The sequence below is a fragment of the Zootoca vivipara genome, chromosome Z, assembly GCF_963506605.1.
Source record: "Zootoca vivipara chromosome Z, rZooViv1.1, whole genome shotgun sequence".
In the NCBI taxonomy this organism is placed as follows: Eukaryota; Metazoa; Chordata; class Lepidosauria; order Squamata; family Lacertidae; genus Zootoca; species Zootoca vivipara.
In genome coordinates, this window is record NC_083294.1 from 24,211,415 (window position 1) to 24,228,505 (window position 17,091).

General features: G+C 44.5%; 1 protein-coding gene across 1 annotated transcript in view; it reads right to left on the reverse strand.

Moving 5' to 3' along the window:
• Positions 1-3,602: 3,602 nt before the first annotated feature.
• Positions 3,603-17,091, reverse strand: part of COL4A5 (collagen type IV alpha 5 chain) — a 132,622-nt gene continuing 119,133 nt past the window's right edge. The window contains exons 44-51 of the mRNA XM_035101939.2: positions 15,748-15,819; positions 13,341-13,469; positions 13,083-13,181; positions 11,133-11,345; positions 10,060-10,237; positions 9,175-9,289; positions 7,475-7,647; positions 3,603-4,995 (exon numbers count right to left, since the gene is read on the reverse strand). Coding sequence (XP_034957830.1) covers positions 4,914-4,995; positions 7,475-7,647; positions 9,175-9,289; positions 10,060-10,237; positions 11,133-11,345; positions 13,083-13,181; positions 13,341-13,469; positions 15,748-15,819 — 1,061 coding nt within the window. The 3' untranslated portion in view covers positions 3,603-4,913. The remainder of the gene's footprint in view (positions 4,996-7,474; positions 7,648-9,174; positions 9,290-10,059; positions 10,238-11,132; positions 11,346-13,082; positions 13,182-13,340; positions 13,470-15,747; positions 15,820-17,091) is intronic.

Below are 17,091 nucleotides of genomic sequence, written 5' to 3' on the forward strand. Positions count from 1 at the left end.
CACTTACAAAATCAGGGTTGGCTTAGTTATAAGTCAGTGCATACCCACATAGTATTGCCATCATTCTTTGGCTACTATTGTGCCCAGTACACAAGCAGAAAGTCCCAGGTTCAATCCTCAGCACCCCCATATGAGCCTGGCAGAGACCCCTTTCTGAATCCCTGGAGAGCTGCTGAATCCATGCAAACAATACTAAACTAGATGGGCCAGTGGACTTCCTAAAATGTGAATGATCAGTTACACTATATGGCAGTAGTGAGACCTTGTCAACATATACAGTAACACCTGTGCTCAGTTGTTTAAACCGGCTGCTGATTTGCTGGCAGGCCAGCTTCAAGGTGTTACATAAAGTCCTTAACAATGTGGGGCCAGAACAGGCACTCTTACAGGTGCCACATAATACGTACCTGTTCCACGTCTGCAAGAAACTGATCTCTTAGTGTGGCAGCACTCACACTTTGGAATTCCCTGCCTGTTGACCTCAAGCAGATACCTTCACTGTACTCTCTTCAGCACCTGCTAAAAACATTTTTGTTTAGCCAAGCCTACTCAGATATTTAGAATGCTGATGTGTTTTTATTCAACCCAAGTACTCTTAAACAAAGATGAAGAACGGGGGGAGTGGGTTCTACAGGTGGATCTCTGGGTGATTTGCAGTAAATCAAGAGTTTCTGACTTTCCATTGTTTAACAGCAACAAAATGACTTTTCCCACCTAAACCTAGGCTGTTGTAACGAAGAAAGCTACCATATTTTCCATCTATAAGACACACCCATGTATAAGGAACCTCCCCTCCCCATTTTGGGGGACCCGATTTTAAGAAAATGAGGGGAGATGGCCCAAAGTTGTTGAGCCTCTTCCCCCCCCCCACAGCTGAGGGCAGAAAACACACCCTAGATCATTTCCTGTGCACAGCGGCATCGGCTGGTTGGCCGAAGAGCAACTTCCCCTGATGCCACTGCACGCAGGAAACGATCCTGGGAGTGATTCCCGCTTGCAGCGTGATTGGGGGAAGTTGCGCTCCGTCAGCCAGCACCCCCATATTGCTCCCCGCATGCTAAGGCATCGGGGGAAGCTGAGCCAGCTAGCACCCCCAGATTGCTCCTCACTTGCTGTGGCATTGGGGGAAGCCACGCTTCCCCCAACTGGTTGGCTGGCGGGCACACCGCTCCCCCCCATGCCACTATCCGTGTATTGGACGACCCCAGTTTTTTGACATGATTTTTGAGTAAAAAAACCTTGTCCAATACACGGAAAAGTATGGGAGTTAGGAGAGGAGTCAGGTGAAAGAACTGTGCGCTCAGTTCACTTCTGCTACTGAGAACAGATACAAAGGCTCAGAAGGACCCTGTTCTTTAATGTAAGGGTGAAACTAGGCTTTATTTCACCTGGCTCAACGACCCATTTTTGCGTGCACACCGGCAAATATTTGCACACACACAGAGGCTGGGAGCCTCAATTTTGCCACTCTGGAGGCTTCACCCTGACAAAAAAACCTAGCTAGCCCCCCCCCTCCAGTAGCTATGACACTGCTTTAATGCCAACCACATTAATACTTGGCCTTTGTTGGTGTATCTTGGGCTTCTAGAATTAAAACAAACCAGATCTGACAAGCTTGAAATCCACCAACCCTTTTCTCTAGAAGATTAAAGCAAAATGATGTTACTGATTTTCACACACACAAGCAAACACACAACACACCAGAGGCTTAGAATGAATGGAATTTCACAAAGCCCTGAAGCAAACTAATAACAGCCACCTTATCTGAGGTGGAAACTTGCTCCCATTAGATCCTCCGACCTTTTGGCTTCAAAGAGTTGTCAATGCTTTATCTATGTCAGCAGCTAAGATGCGGGGTGGGGGTGGAACGGGACACCAGTTCTATCACTTGGGTCAAATCTGCTTAAATAGATGAAGGGATCTTGTTCCAAGCTACTTTGCCTTTCTCTGCTCTGACTGGAAGTTTACCACATCCATTCCTCTCTCTTTTGCCCAGTCTGTCACATGATTTCTGTTATATCATGTCGGAGATATATCAAACTGTTCCCTGCCCCTTTTTGGAGAGACACCTCTGAAAAATTATGTAAGCTCTTAAGAAGAGGCTGCTGGATCAAGCCAATAGCCCATCTAGGCCAAGCATCATGTTCTTGTAGAGGCCAACCAGATGCCCACTCTGGAAAGCTGACAAGACAACAACAGCCTCTCCAACTGTGATTCCTAGCAACTGGCATTCAGAGGCATCTTGACACTGGAAGTAGAATATAGCCATCACATCTATTAACCACCAGTAGCCTTGTCCTCCATGAATTCTGAGTTGGTAGCCATCGCTGCCTCTTGTGGGAAGGGGTTCCATAGTTTAGCTACGTACTGTGTCTTCTTTTTGGTAACACATTTCCTTCTGGGGGAGTGCTGATGCACAAGTGAACCCTAGGCACACTTCTTGTTCATTTTGGGTGTGAGGAGGAGAATTCACACACAATATTAAATTACCGATTCCTGATTAAAACAGGGAGCTGACATGGTGGGCAAAATCATCTTATTCTAGCTGAAGACACACATCTGGCTTGGCTGAGGATCACCAACTTCTGACACTTTCCAGAGCTGGCTAAGGAAACCACAAGGAGGAATAGTAGACTTATGAGAAATCCCAGGGATGGGGAACATGCTGCGGCCCTCCTGGTGTTGTTGATGGGAGTTGGAGGCAACAACACCTGAAGGTCCACAGGTTCCCCATCCCTGCAGGTTTCTCTCCTAGGCTCATGCCTGCTGCTGTTGCTGCTGCCACCCAGTCTTCCATAGGAATTGCACTTTGACTCTTCTAGCAGCAGAGATGCACTGCCTGATTCCAGGAAGCTCTGCCAGGACAAGATGAGCCGGTTTTATTTTCCAATCAAGTATTGTGTGTCCTTATAAGGTCATCTGTGTCTAAAGAATGGGGTAAATAAGTGAAACCCTTCTCATTGTAAACAAAAACTGGATAAATACTTGCATATTTACTCAACTTGCAAATTTTCTGAGAAAAAAAATGGAGCAATTTGATCCCAGCTCTTACACATATACAAAATTCCCCTCAGTTATCATATCCTAAAATTACTTATATATACATATATCTTAACTTATAAGTTTATGCATAAATTGCATTGAGATGGATGTTTAAAAGGCAATGAATAAATCTGATGATGGTGATGAATTGTATTTTTACTCTGCTTGCAAATTGCTTTTGGACTTTTCCTTGTGAGAGTCTTCTTTATTGCTCACTTTCAGGAAGAATCTGAAACTTTTCCTGTTTATACCCAGGCATTTGATGTCTGAAATATACTGATCCTGGTAACCATGCATCATTGCCTAAGATAATGTAATTGTTTTAAGCTATTTTTAGAATGTTTTTGATGTGTTTCCTGCCCAGGATTCCTTTGGGAGGAAGAGCGAGATATAAACTGAATAAATAATAGGAGGAAGCGATATATAAATTTAATAAACCTAAACCTAACCATTCAAGAAGGATGATGTTTTATCCACTGTTGTTAGAAGAATGGCTAAGTTGTAGGGATCCCCTTAAAGAGACTCCCTGAATAACTGACATGCAGGTATGAAAAGGTCAATTATTACCAGTTTTCACTTTATTTCAGTCAAAAGGGTTTTTCAAAGTGTACAGTTACTCTGCATAAAATATAAGACACCATAGCTAAAAAAAAGTGGATTTGTGTGTGCATGAATAATATTTATACATTTGTGTTTTCTGCATATTTACGAAGGGGTAGTTAGCTGAACCAATGTAAGTTATTACTATATGAATATGATTTTTTTAATAAAAGAAAATAGCAGCCTTCCCTAATCTTGTGCCCTCCAGAGGTTTTGGACTACAACTCCCAGAAGCCCCAGTCAACATGGTCATTTGCTAGGGATGATGGGAGTTGTAGTCTAGAACATCTGCAAAGCACCAGATTGGCTGAGCATTTAAAATATTTCACAGAATATGCAAAAATAAAACCCTTTAAAATGTGGGTTTTTCTTTTTTCTTTTGCTTCTTAACGACAGATAGAATCATCAAGAGTATGGCATACAATATAGACATCAACAGCCCCGATTAAAAACAATTATGGCTATAGCATTATTATACCTTTTCCTAAATAAAATATGCCCAGAACTCAGAGAAGAAAATAAACCTTTAAAACTCAGTAGTAGTTTGCTGCACGACAAAAATAGATCCTCTCGTCACTTATTGCCTATACAATATTGCTTTCTGTTTTATGTGAGTATTTTTAACATATATATTTATATATAGGGTTTGGTTTACTCTGGTGAAGTCAGTGATTTTAGGCTGCTTTGTGTCTAAATGATTAAGAAGTTGAAAACTTAAAAAATGTGCTTACACAATATACACATTTCATTACTTACAAAGGAAAAAAAATAAGCTTAAACATTTCATATTAAAAACCTGGGGTACAGTAGGGTTAGTAGCACCATGAACTTTGGGCTTCTCAAAACTGAGCAGTCTGCTCTTTTGAACCATCACAGTGCATTGTAAGATTGCAGTTTCTTCTTTTCCTCTGGGATGAATTTTCAAAGCGGGCCCTCTTGGCCTTTGGGGTGGGAGAAGTGGTAACTTCACCTTCTGATCCTTAGTGACCCCAGGTGTCTCCAATATTTTGCAAGAGGTCAGTTCCCTTCCTTGACACACACACAAAAAATGCACCAGAAGAACACCTTTGGGATGGCACTTGAGGAGAGGCACACCGGAATCTGCATAATCAGAATTTTCTCTTCTTCTTCTTCTTCTTCTTCTTCTTCTTCTTCTTCTTCTTCTTCTTCTTCTTCTGCACAATAGCACCATTGTTATATCTAAAGGAAGTGTATATCTAAAGGAAGTGCACCGTCAGATTTCTCCGTTGTTTTCAAAAGTCTTTGAGGCATTACGTCCTCTTCATACAAACTTGGCATCGACTAATGCGCGTCCTCAGGTCTCCAGCTTTAAGAGTCTCCGACTGAGGTTTACTGGTCAACAGAAATGCAGAGGACACATGAAGTTAGTTGGCTTAATGGAGTCAGACATAGCCCAGTATCATACCATGGTAACATCTCTATACCAACCTTCCTCCAAGGATCTTAGGGTGGCATTCAAAGTCCCTCCCAACCTGCTATGCTATGCTTTCAGCAGCCCTGCAAGGCAAGCTGAGCTGTGTGTCTGGAAAAAAGCCTTAGCTTGGTTGTAGAACATCTGCTTTGCATGCAAAAGGTCCCAGGCCCAATCTCCAGGTAGGGCTGGGAGAAACTCCCTCCCTGGGATGCCACTATCAGTCATTGATGATAACACTGAGCTGGATAGACCAATGGGTCTGACTACATTTAAAGCAGCCGGCTATGTTCCTATGGATGGATGAAGTCATAGCTGAGGAGGAGAGTTGACTCAGGGGTCACTGGCTCTTCCAGCTGCAGCTGGCAGTAGGTTTTCAGAGTCTCTCTCTCTGAGATAGAAGGCTTTCTAAGACTTCTTTAACTGGATATGTTTGGGGTGGTGGTGGTGGAATGGGTGGAGAGAACAAGCCAGATGGGGGTAGAGGAAGCGTGTGTATGATCACATTTTATAGACGACTCTGGTAGAGTGAGTGTGTGCATGGCCAAAGCTGGGCAGGTGGCAGGGTCATGGAAGATTTTATTTATTTATCACAATGTTTTAAGAACCTGTTCTTCATTAAAAAGAAAAAAAAAAGATGCTCTCAGAGGTTCACAAGATTAAAACCCAAATAAAACCGAAATAAAAGAATCAAGAGAAATGCAAAAAACCTCAACATAAAAACTAAGTAAAAGATTTCAGTTCAAAAGGAGAGTAAAACTTGTAAAGGTAAGGGGCAGTTGTTATTCTTATTTTTAAGGAAATATTCACCAGCTGCCAAAAAGAACAGGCACAACACCAGGTGAGGCCTGCTCCTGAGAGCACATTCTATAATTCAGGTGATTGGGGTGCCATCACAAAAATGCCCTATGCTAGGACACCACACACCTCATCTCTGTGGGTGGATCGACTCAGATGGACCCCTGTGGATTCTTTTCATAATCTGGCAGGATGATTATGTCCTGTCCAGGGATAGCCAATGTGGTGCCCTCCAGAGGTTGTTTGACTGCAACTCCCATAATCCTTGTCCATTAGCTATGCTGGTTGGGGCCAATGGGAGTTGTAGTCCAACATCATCTGGAAGATGACAGGTTTCCCACCCCTGGTAGTAGTAGTAGTAGTAGTAATAATAATAATAATAATAATAATAAATAATAATAATAAAAATAACTTATTATTTATACTCTGCCCATCTGGCTGGGTTTTCCCCGGCCACTCTGGGCGGCTTCCAACAGAAATATTAGAATACACTAATTTCTTAAAGATTAAAAGCTTCCCTAAACAGGGCTGCCTTCAGATGTCCTCTAAAAGTCTGGTAGTTGTTTTTCTTTTTGATATCTGGTGGGAGGGTGTTCCACAGGGCAGGTGCCACTACCGAGAAGGCCCTCTGCCTGGTTCCCTGTAACTTGGCTTCTCGCAGCGAGGAAACCACCAGAAGGCCCTCAGCACTGGACCTCAGTGTCCGGGCAGAGCGATGGAGGTGGAGACGCTCCTTCAGGTATACTAAACCTGGTGTAGGTTTTTCCTAGTCCTAAATGCATGCTATGGTTGCGCAGAATGAGCTTTTGCTTTGACAGGTGCATCAAGCTTTTAGCTACATTTCTAGTTTACCATAACTCCTGACCATAGACCAAGCTGACCGGGGCTGATGGGATTTGGAGTCCAATAATATATGGAGGGCACCAGATTGGCCCATTCTGTCTTAATGGAATCCTTACACATGTAGGCATTGTCTCTACTGTGCTTAGGAAAGGATTATGCCTAGATTGTGAACCTTACATATAATTAACAAAAAGTAATAATTAATTAAATTAATTATACCTGAACCAATAGCAGCTCAGAAATCTGTCTCCCACGACAATGTATGTGGTGAAAGAACTTTCTGTATTAGATTACAGGCTGGTGTGGTTTAGGGTTGCCATATTTTGAAGAGCAAAAAAGAGGACACATTTGCCGACCTCTAGCTTTAACTATGGATTGCTATGACGACTCTCATTTTACATACCCATGAAAAAGAGGAAGTATCCTGGAAAAAGAGGACATATGGTATATAGCAATCCTAGTTAGATATAAGTTTACTTGTTTAAGTATTGTTTATCTGGAATTAATCCCTATGTTGTTTTATTTGTTGCATCTGCTAAGACTCATTGTTTTTGTTTGCTTCTATTTGTAAGCAATTTTTAAAAAATTGACAAGCTTAGGGATTGTGATTCAAAATGGCAGCCAATAGTATCCAAACCTTGACAAAACCCTGCTCCTTGATCTCAGGAACCATCAAGATATATATGAGGTGTCCAAATGCATACTGAACAAAAAACTTGCCAAATAATATATACATTAGTCAATGTGAGGCACACTCACCTAAACATTTCTGCCACTTCCACAGTTGCCAGCCAGAAACTGTATGAATTAGCATAATAGTTGCAGGTCCCTCGACCATGACACTCAATGAAAGGAGCGGAACGGAATTCTTCCAGGCAGGAACCAGGAGAGGCCAATGCCTGTCCAGATCCCTCTGCCCCCGCACTGGTATGCTAAAGAATAAAGCAGCAAGGTCAGTTTAATTGGCCTCATTCACACTTAATGCTAAGCCAAACCATGGCTTACCATAGACAAGCAATTGTGCTGGTGCACAGGCAGGGCCATTCTTAAGCATATCCGGCGCTGTGGCAAAGATCCCTCCGGTGCCCCCCCCCCCATTTCCCAGAGTTGTCGACCTTTTCCCAAGCCTCTGCGGGAATCGCTCTCCTCCCGCGGAGGCTTGGGAAGGAAGCTGCATGCCCGCCAAACACATCTGTTTACCCAGAAAAGCAAAGGACAACCCTTTGCACTTATAGCTGCAAAGTGTATGGCAAATTCCCGCGGCCGAGGGAGAAGAGGAGGAGGAGCAGGCAGCCCGTCTTCATCCTCTGCTGCCGTCTCAGAGTCAAGGAGCAGCCCCTCGTCCAACGCAGCCCGCACCACTGCCAAGCGCTTGTGGGAGCCGCCTGGCTGGACGCCAGGTCCCGCAAGGGGGCTGGAGGAGGGATTCTCCTTTTGCAGCTCAGTGGGGAGGGCAGGCCGCCGCTGCCTTGGGGCTCCCCAAGCGCGAGAAGAGGCGAAAGCTGCTGGCTCATGGCCAGACCAGAAGGAGCAGTACAAGCAGCAGCAGAAGCGCCAATGCGCCCAACCGCATGCGCGCCCGACTGCAGAGGGGGTGGCCGAGGAGGGTAGGAAGGAAAGAGACAGGCACCAATCAGGGCAAGAGGAGTGGGCTGGCCACCCAATTGGCTCCCGGAGGCTTGGGAGGCAAGCTGCATGCCTGCCAGCCATAAGGTTGGCGGGGCACAGCTGGCTGGTGTGCACGGAAAGTGGAGGCCGCCGGCAAAGCCGTGCAGCTCCTCCACTCGCTGGGGCACCCCTGAGAGGCTGGCGCCCTGGCGCAACGAACCACTAAGCCCAATGGGAAAGACGCCTCTGTGCACAGGGAGAAAACTGGTCACTTTTGCTCTGCGCTAGCTCCTGCTGCAGCCATGTTACCAGAATCTAAACCATGGTTTGGGCTCAATGTTATATGGTTTGTCTGGAGTGTACAGGGATATTGTACAGGGTGCGGCTGATGCCCCCTCCCCTCTTTAAGTTCACATGCATTTGCCCCACACTCATGAAGAGAGCTTGGGACATTACAGTGGTACCTCGGGTTACAGACACTTCAGGTTACAGCAGTGTTTCTCAACCAGTGTGCCTCCAGATGTTTTGGGACTACAACTCCCATCATCCCTAGCTAGCAAGACCAGTGGTCAGGAATGATGGGAGTTGTAGTCCCAAAACATCTGGAGGCACACTGGTTGAGAAACACTGGGTTACAGACTCCGCTAACCCAGAAATAGTACCTTGGGTTAAGAACTTTTGCTTCAGGATGAGAACAGAAATTGTGTGGCGGCGGCAGCGGGAGGCCCCATTAGCTAAAATGGTACCTCAGGTTATGAACAGTTTCAGGTTAAGAATGGACCTCCAGAACAAATTAAGTTCTTAACCCGAGGTACCACTGTATTATGGAAACTTTCAGTGAAGGTACATACCATCATAAAAGAATAACCAATCCATAGCGAGTCCCAGCCTTGTGGACAAGGTGGGATTTGAATGGTCTGGCTGTGGATCGCTATAACCATGGCAGGAGCTTCACAGACAGTGCAGCTGAACAGGAAAATATTGGGGAAGGAACAGTGTTAAAAGATCTGCTGAATCAGATTAAAAATCCCATCTAGTTCAATGCCTTGTGTCTCACTGTAACCAGTTAGAAGTTCCTACAAAGCCCAAAAGCAGGGCATGAAGGCAATAACTCTTTCCCGCTGTTGCTACCCAGCAGCTGGAATACTTCCACTGAACATGGAGGTTCTACATTGTGGCTAACTCTCCTCAACTTCCTTTTTGCTTCATATGGCTTTATGCTAACTCTGAGTGATAGTGCAGTTTCTGGATTGTTTCAATTGGCTGCTGGTTCTATTTTATTGATTTTAATTTGCAGCAACTGCCCTGTGCACATGGATCATAGGTGGCGCATAAATACCACAAATTAATTAATCTCTAAGCTTCTTATTGTGGAATTACTGTATTATTATTTATTAAGTTTCTATACCACCCTTTATCTAAAGATCATAGGGTGGTTTACAATACAAAACCACAAAACCACATACCATAATGACAAAACCTACTCCATAGTTTGATCCTACACATTAATTGGATGTGGTGTGAGGAAGACCTTTCTTTTGTCTGTCTTGAATCTCCTGCCCATCAGTCTGTACCCATCCCACATTAACAAGCCCTCATACATATATAGCTCCATAATGTTTTATATAGCTTTATGCAGCAACATCTTCATCAAGACAGCTATTTGAAGAAAGCAACTAAAAGACAACATGCATTCTCTGTGTGTGTTTGGATCCAAATCCCAATTTCTGCCTCACCGGCTAATGAAGGGTTGGATGTTCTTTCCGGTTAAAGGCTCCATGCTCATTGGCATTGGCTCTGGGGTGGAGAGCCAGTAGGAATAGTCGTTCCGAGATGCAAAATTACAGACATTGTTGATGTTGCAGAACATGAAGGGCATTGTGCTGAAACGGCGGAGGCAGCTTCCAGCAGTGCCTGGCAAACAAGAGACACAATTTTGTAGGCATGAGGGGGTGGGAGGAATCTTCCCCATTGTAGGAGGTCTTTATATAATCCCTAACCCAGCTTCTCCCATCCTTGGTCCCAAGATGTTGCTGGACTACACCTCCCACCAACCCCAACTATTATACATGCTGTATGAGGCTAATGGGATATGTAGTCCAGCAACTTCTTGGAACCCTAGATTGAAAAAGGCAGCCTTAAGTGCACTATGCAGAAGGGTTTTCCCAACCACTGGCCCAGAAGATGCAGTGCAGGCCTAAAGGATTATGAATTTGACTTTGCTGACCCCCTTTTCTGCCATGGATTTACTTTGTGGCTATAGGCAAATCCCAGCCTCAGTTTGCCATCTGTAAAGTGGGATTCATAGTGCTTCAATCAGGTTTGCTGTAGATTGACATTTGTTCCAATTGTGCAGTAAACAGCGGGTTTTCCAGGGGAAAGCGGCAAGATAGAAAGAAACACCTGTTGGAATGGTGACTTGAAATCATGGGACAAACAAAAGTGTGGCTGGACCCTAAGTCCAGATGATTTGTTGTGTAACATTAAATCTAGTCTTTGCTAAATTGCTGATTTCTGCCTTCTTTGTTGCTTTGGATAGCCACATGTCATGGATGCTTTAGTGGGGGTTGGACTAGATGACTCTTGGGCTCCTTTCCATCTCTACAATGCTAGGATTCCACTGCCTCCACACACACACACACACACACACACACACACACACACACACACACGTAAACACACTCCAAAGTTTTGCATTTGATTATAAGTGAGTGTCTGTTGTAAGCCGCTTTGGGTACTCTGGAAAGGTGGTGCATGAACAACCTGAATAAACGAATCAATCACATTCCCAGCAAAGACTATGTCTCACCCAAGTCCTGCCCGTGGGCTCTCTCATTCCCCTGCACGTAGAGAAGAGAAAATCCATTGTAAATCTGGGTGGTTCCTTGTGGGCAGAACGGCGTGTCTGTTGTCTGGCTGTGGCGAGTTATGAGGAATCCGTGAGCAACTGAAGCAGTCCCAGGAAGACCAGGGGGGCCCTGCAGTCCATCGGGACCTGGGGGCCCCTGCGAGCCTCGCTGACCTGTTTATGCAGGACAAACAAAACAGATTAATTCCCCTGAGAAAGATGTAAAGACGTATGAAGCAAAGGCTGTAAAGCAAAGGCATGCCACACAGAAGTAAGTCTGGCTCCTCTGGAACAAATGCCAAACTGTGTAGAGATAGGCTGAATCTCCACTGTATCATTTGACTTTAAACAGGCTTGGCTTCCCCCAAAGGGTCCTGGGAATTGTAGTTTTTTAAGGGATCTGAGAGTTGTTAGGAGGCCCCTTGTCCCCTCACAGAGCACCAGAGTGCCCTAAATAACTCTGAGTTGTAGCTCCAAAAAGGAATAGGGGGCCTCCAAACAACTCTCAGCACCCTTAGCAAACTACAGTTCCCAGGATCCTTTGGGGGAAGCCACGACTTCCTAAGCAGCCCTGTAGTGCTTTAAATGTATCGTGCAGATATGGAAGTTCTGCTGAGGAGGCTTTTCTTCATATCCTAGGGGTGGGTAAGGCAAGATTAGTCGAACCATGGTTTCTCTGGTTGCACCTAGGCTATGGAACTCCCTAACTACACTCTGTGCTTTTCACCACCTAGCCAATAATATATTTAGGCAGGCATCTGACATGCTGGGCTCTGGTTTTCAGCTGGATTGGTTCATCTATCAGTGATGGTCAAACTTGGCCCTCTAGCTGTTTGGGGGCTACAATTCTCATCATCCCTGACCACTGGTCCTGTTAGCTAGGGATGATGGGAGTTGTAGTCCCAAAACAGCTGGAGGGCCATGTTTGGCCATCTTCCACCTCTGCTTTTATTATTATTCTCGTTTTGGCTTTTGCCTTAGAACTGTTGTAAGGTGTCCTGCACTCTGTGGATGATATCTAATGCCAGTCCCTCTCAGAGCAGACTCTCTGAAAACAACAGACATGGCTAATGTATGCCCATTGATTTCAATTTGGCTACTCTCAGTGTAATTTTATTGGATGCAACCTACTGTCTAGAATGGGAAGGTGATATATACATTATCTGCAATAAAATAAAGAGAGAGAAAGAGAGCCCCCAGCTCAGAAGAAGGTGAATGTGTTCTCCCCTTATAATTTGTTCCCTTCACTCTATATCGTCTTGTGATTTTCAACTGAAAAATTCAGCTGAATTCAAAATCCACCTGTTTAGGGTTCAACTACTGTACTTTCGCAGTTTGGTACCAAACTACATTTCCTATGTCCAGTTCATGCACATTATCACCTTCCCTCAAGCAGCTGTTCTAAAGACATGTCGCTTCCTACTCTGCAGTCTTGATGGAACCTCCTCCTTGCACACAGTGCCTCTTTCCCCCACCTACTTCTAAGCAAAATTGGGGCAAGTTCCTCCCCTCCAGCACATGTACCTTAGAGTGCACAGTAACCACAAAATGCTGCAGCAAAAGTCACCTAGAGAGCATTCACTTAAATTTATCCATATGCATTCACCCACAAGTTCCCACTCGGCCATGAAGCTCACTGGGTGAACTAGGGTCAGCGACTCTCAGCATAGCCTACCTCACAGGGTTGCTCTGAGGGCATAATGCAGGGAGGAGGAATCATGATGTAAACAAACAAACAAGCAAGCAAACATTTGTACCCACCAACCTAAACAAAAGAAAACTTTAAGATACCCTGTTCCTTAAGACTATGGCAATTGATACTCAGGCAAATCAGATTGCTCCGCACACCATGTGCCTGTCACCACCCACTCACTGAAATTCTCTTCAACATGGATGGAGCGCTTACCATACCTTGTTGACCTGGAAGTCCTCTCTCTCCTTTACGTCCTCCTGGTCCATCAAATCCAGGAAGCCCATCTCGTCCAGGATCACCAGGAAGACCGATTGGGCCTAGATATGTGTATGCACAAACAAATTGTAGCAAAATGTCTGCAAATATGCCTAAGCAATCAGCAACTATAGTATCATGGTTTATTTAATCCTAGGAGCTGGTCAAATGTTAAGCTATGTTTTATCTGAGTTTCTTATGTCTCGAAATGAGAAATTTACCTGGTAATCCTGGAGGGCCTGATAGTCCAGGTAGACCTTTCATTCCAGGCTGCCCTGGAGGACCTGGTGGGCCTGGGTCACCTTTTACAATAATTGTTTGTCCAGCTGGACCAGGTATCCCTGGAGGACCTAGGACAAAGCAAAAGCAGTTTTCAGTTTTTACATCACTAACTGGTCCTCCTCTTAATGATTCATTAGGGGAGAGGGGTGCATCCCACAAGGGAAAACATTTGCACATCCCACCAAAGGGAAATTGATTAGGTCCATCAGGGGCCCATCAGCAGTCCTTCTGTTGGATCAGACTGAAACCATTCAAACTGTGACCAACTTTGCTTCAAAGGTTCAAAGACTTTCTGAGATATGCCTTACACTGGAGCAGACAAGTCATTCTGACCCCATAGGAGACTTTTGATTTGTGACACAAAGGGCTTTTGTCTTTTCACTTTTTTTACAGCACACAAGAGAGACTCAGAGGCACCTGCCATTCAGAACAAAGGACAGAGAAAAACCCTTTCTCCAAACTGGACTAAATGACAGTGAAATTCAGCCTGATCAGGACCTGGTAGAAAATCTGCCCCTTTCTCCTATGCCTTTAATATACTAAAACTTTGCATAACTTGGTAGATCTCTCCCCCCTTCTTCTTGATTGATGTTTGCTTGAGAAAAGTTGAAGAGGTGACACATGATAGACGTTTATAATATTATTATGCATGGCATGGAAAATGTAGCTTGAGAACAGCTTTTCTCTCTCATAATACCAGAACTCGTGGACATCCAATGCAACTGTATGTTGCAAAATTCAGAATGGATAAAAGAAAGTATTTTTTCACACAGTACATAGTTCAGCTATGGAACTCGCTCCCACAGGAAGCAGTGATGGCCACCAACGTGAATGAATTTAAAAGAGGATTAGACAAATTCATAGAGGACAGGGCTGTTGAGGATCATAGTCCTGCTAAAATGCTTCTGTTCGACACAAGCATAAGGCAAATAAAGTAAATTAAGTGATCTTTCCAATATCGTCACTTTAAGGAGAATATAGTCAGACTGGAATGGGTTCAGGGGAGGGCAATGAAAATAGTCAGAAGTATGGAAAACAAACCCTATGCAGAAAGATTGAACATACTGAGTATGCTGCTTAGCCTGCAGAAGACTTAGAGGAGATAGCTTTCTTAAAATACTCCAATACCCAAAGAGCACCCGGAAAGATCAAAGGCTTGCTCTCTACGGCCCCAGGGGGCAGGACCAGATCTTATGAACTTAAGCTACCAGGTAGATTTTGGTTGAATGGTAACAGCAACTTTTTGATTGTAAGAGCAATTTGACAATGGAACCAATAACTTAGTGGAGTGGTGGGTCTTCAGTGGAAGTCTTCAAGCATGTGGGGCAAGCTCTAGTTCTGGGTTTCCTGTATCAAATGGGTTAAACTACATGACCTAAAGCCCCCACCAACTCTATGATTCTGTGACTGTATTTGCATGTCACATTAAACTATCAACTATGGTTTACAATGCACAAGTGAATCAGGCTTTCTTTCTTTCATTAGAAGTCCCTATGATTCCAACTAGAAAGCTAAAGTGGGAGGCATTTAAAGAAACTGGTGTGACTGCATAAGGAATTTACAGATGAGCTGAGATTTGCAAAGGGCATTAAAAGAATTGGAAGAAAGGGGGAATCATGAAGGAAGAGTATACACAATTAGCCAACAGTTGCTGGGAGAAGATCAGGTGGGCCAAAGCTCAGAATGATATGACAGTCACATGGAAGATGGAGCAAATTGTTTTGTGCTGCTCCAGGGTATATAGGACCCAAAGCTTCAAGTTACAAGTTCAAGTTACAAGAAAGGAGATTCCAACTAAACATCAGGAACAACTTTCTGATAGTAAGAACTGTTTGACCCCTTAGAAAGTGGGTGGACTCTCAATCAATGGAAGTTTTTAAGCAGGGGTTGGATGGCCATCTGTCATGGATGCTTTAGTTGTGGTTCCTGCATAGCAAGAGTTGGATTGAATACCCTCAGGGTCCTTTCCAACTCTACAATGGTATGATTCTGTGATTCACGCTGGGAGGAACAAACCACAATCTCTGACTTAACTTTACATCTGAATCTGTTACTAGGGTTTGGTTCACTCCAAACAAACTATGATCTGTAATCCAGCTTCTCATGTTGGATTCCCTGCTTTCTGAGAGTGGAGCCTTCAGCAACTTTCCAGCAGCTTCCTTGTATACGAGTTTTAAAAATGCTGGGTGGTGGCAGCGGCTTTGATGGCCCACTTACTGTACTCTTTAAAGCAGAAGAAATGCACCAGACCATTCTTCTCCAATAAACATCCCTACCCTGGTCAAAACAAGGTCTCACAGTTCATTTTCTATTCTGGTTTAGCTACACAAAAAACACAGTTCCTACCTGGAGATCCAGGGAGTCCAGGGTCTCCTCCAAGGCCTGGTGGTCCTGAAGGTCCCAGGGGCCCCTTCATGCCTGAAAGGCAAAAGCTGTGCGGTTAATGATAACCCAGTGGAACTGAATGACCTGTGCCTCAATTTAGCAGCATTAGCACTGCATGAAGCAACTCTATCCCCTGCCCCAGGTATCTGTTTCTCTAGCTCAAAGGACATAAATTTTATCTGCAACATTTATGGCATCATTTTCCTGTAAAGGCCAAAATTGGGGTGGGGTCCAGGGGCCAAATTTGGCTGTCCAAGGCCTATTTAGCCCTTAGAACTCTCCCTAGACCAAACCCCTCACTGGCCCTGCTTACACCCCAAGAGTTTTGCCTGGCTGGAAGGTATCTTTGAACTCTAATAATGTGACTTGCTTCTCTGGAATAAGGATAGAGATGGGTGTGGGTGTAGAAACTAGCCTACTGTACAGAGGTAGAACATACGTTCATTGCTCTGCCCATTTTCCCCTCTGGCCCCACCCAACATTACTATGTGGCCCTCAGAAGGCTGCCCAGAAAAGAATGCCTCCCGCTTTGAGCTGAAAAGGTTTCCCATCCCCTCCCTAAATGAACTGGGACATGGGTGCCTGATGCACTGTAGCCATCTCCCAGCTGAAGAATCTGCCCACAATTTAGGATCTGCTTTGGAAGTGACTGTTGGGGGAGCTTTCTTAGTACTAGTGCTTCATTTCTACAATTGCCTCCCCTCAGCAGGTTCAACACTTACCAATTAGACCCAGAAGTAGACAACACAATGTTTTCCTGATCTTGTTGGACTGACTCCAACTAGCTTCCAACTAGCATGACAAATGCTGAGCGGTGATGGGAGTTGTAGTCCAACAACATTTGGAGGGCACCATGTGGGGTCCCCAAGTTATAGGTCAAAGGATAATATCTGTTTTATTGTCAAAAGCTTTTATTTTAACATGCTCTGGTGGCTGCAGTCTTGGTTACCTTGTTCATTATTTCTACATGATTCGAAACGGCATTTTGACCCAGGTTGTGGAAGCTCATCATTGTTGTGGTGACCCATGCCTTCGTGGGAACAGAGTCCCACAACAAGGGCCCCAACACTAAGAAGGCCCTGCTCCAGGTTCCTACATGACGCACCATGTTCACAAGGTGGGCCCACAACCTCATAGATTATTGTTGCTTTAAGTTGAAGTTGTTCTAAACTACTTTCAGTATTTTGATATCTGTAACAGCAGCTTGTTGTAAAGCATTTTAAGGATAAAACTGCATGCATCCACCAGGATCTTGACTCTGCTATTACAGCAGATGAATCTGTCCAGAGCACAGTCTAGTTCTGT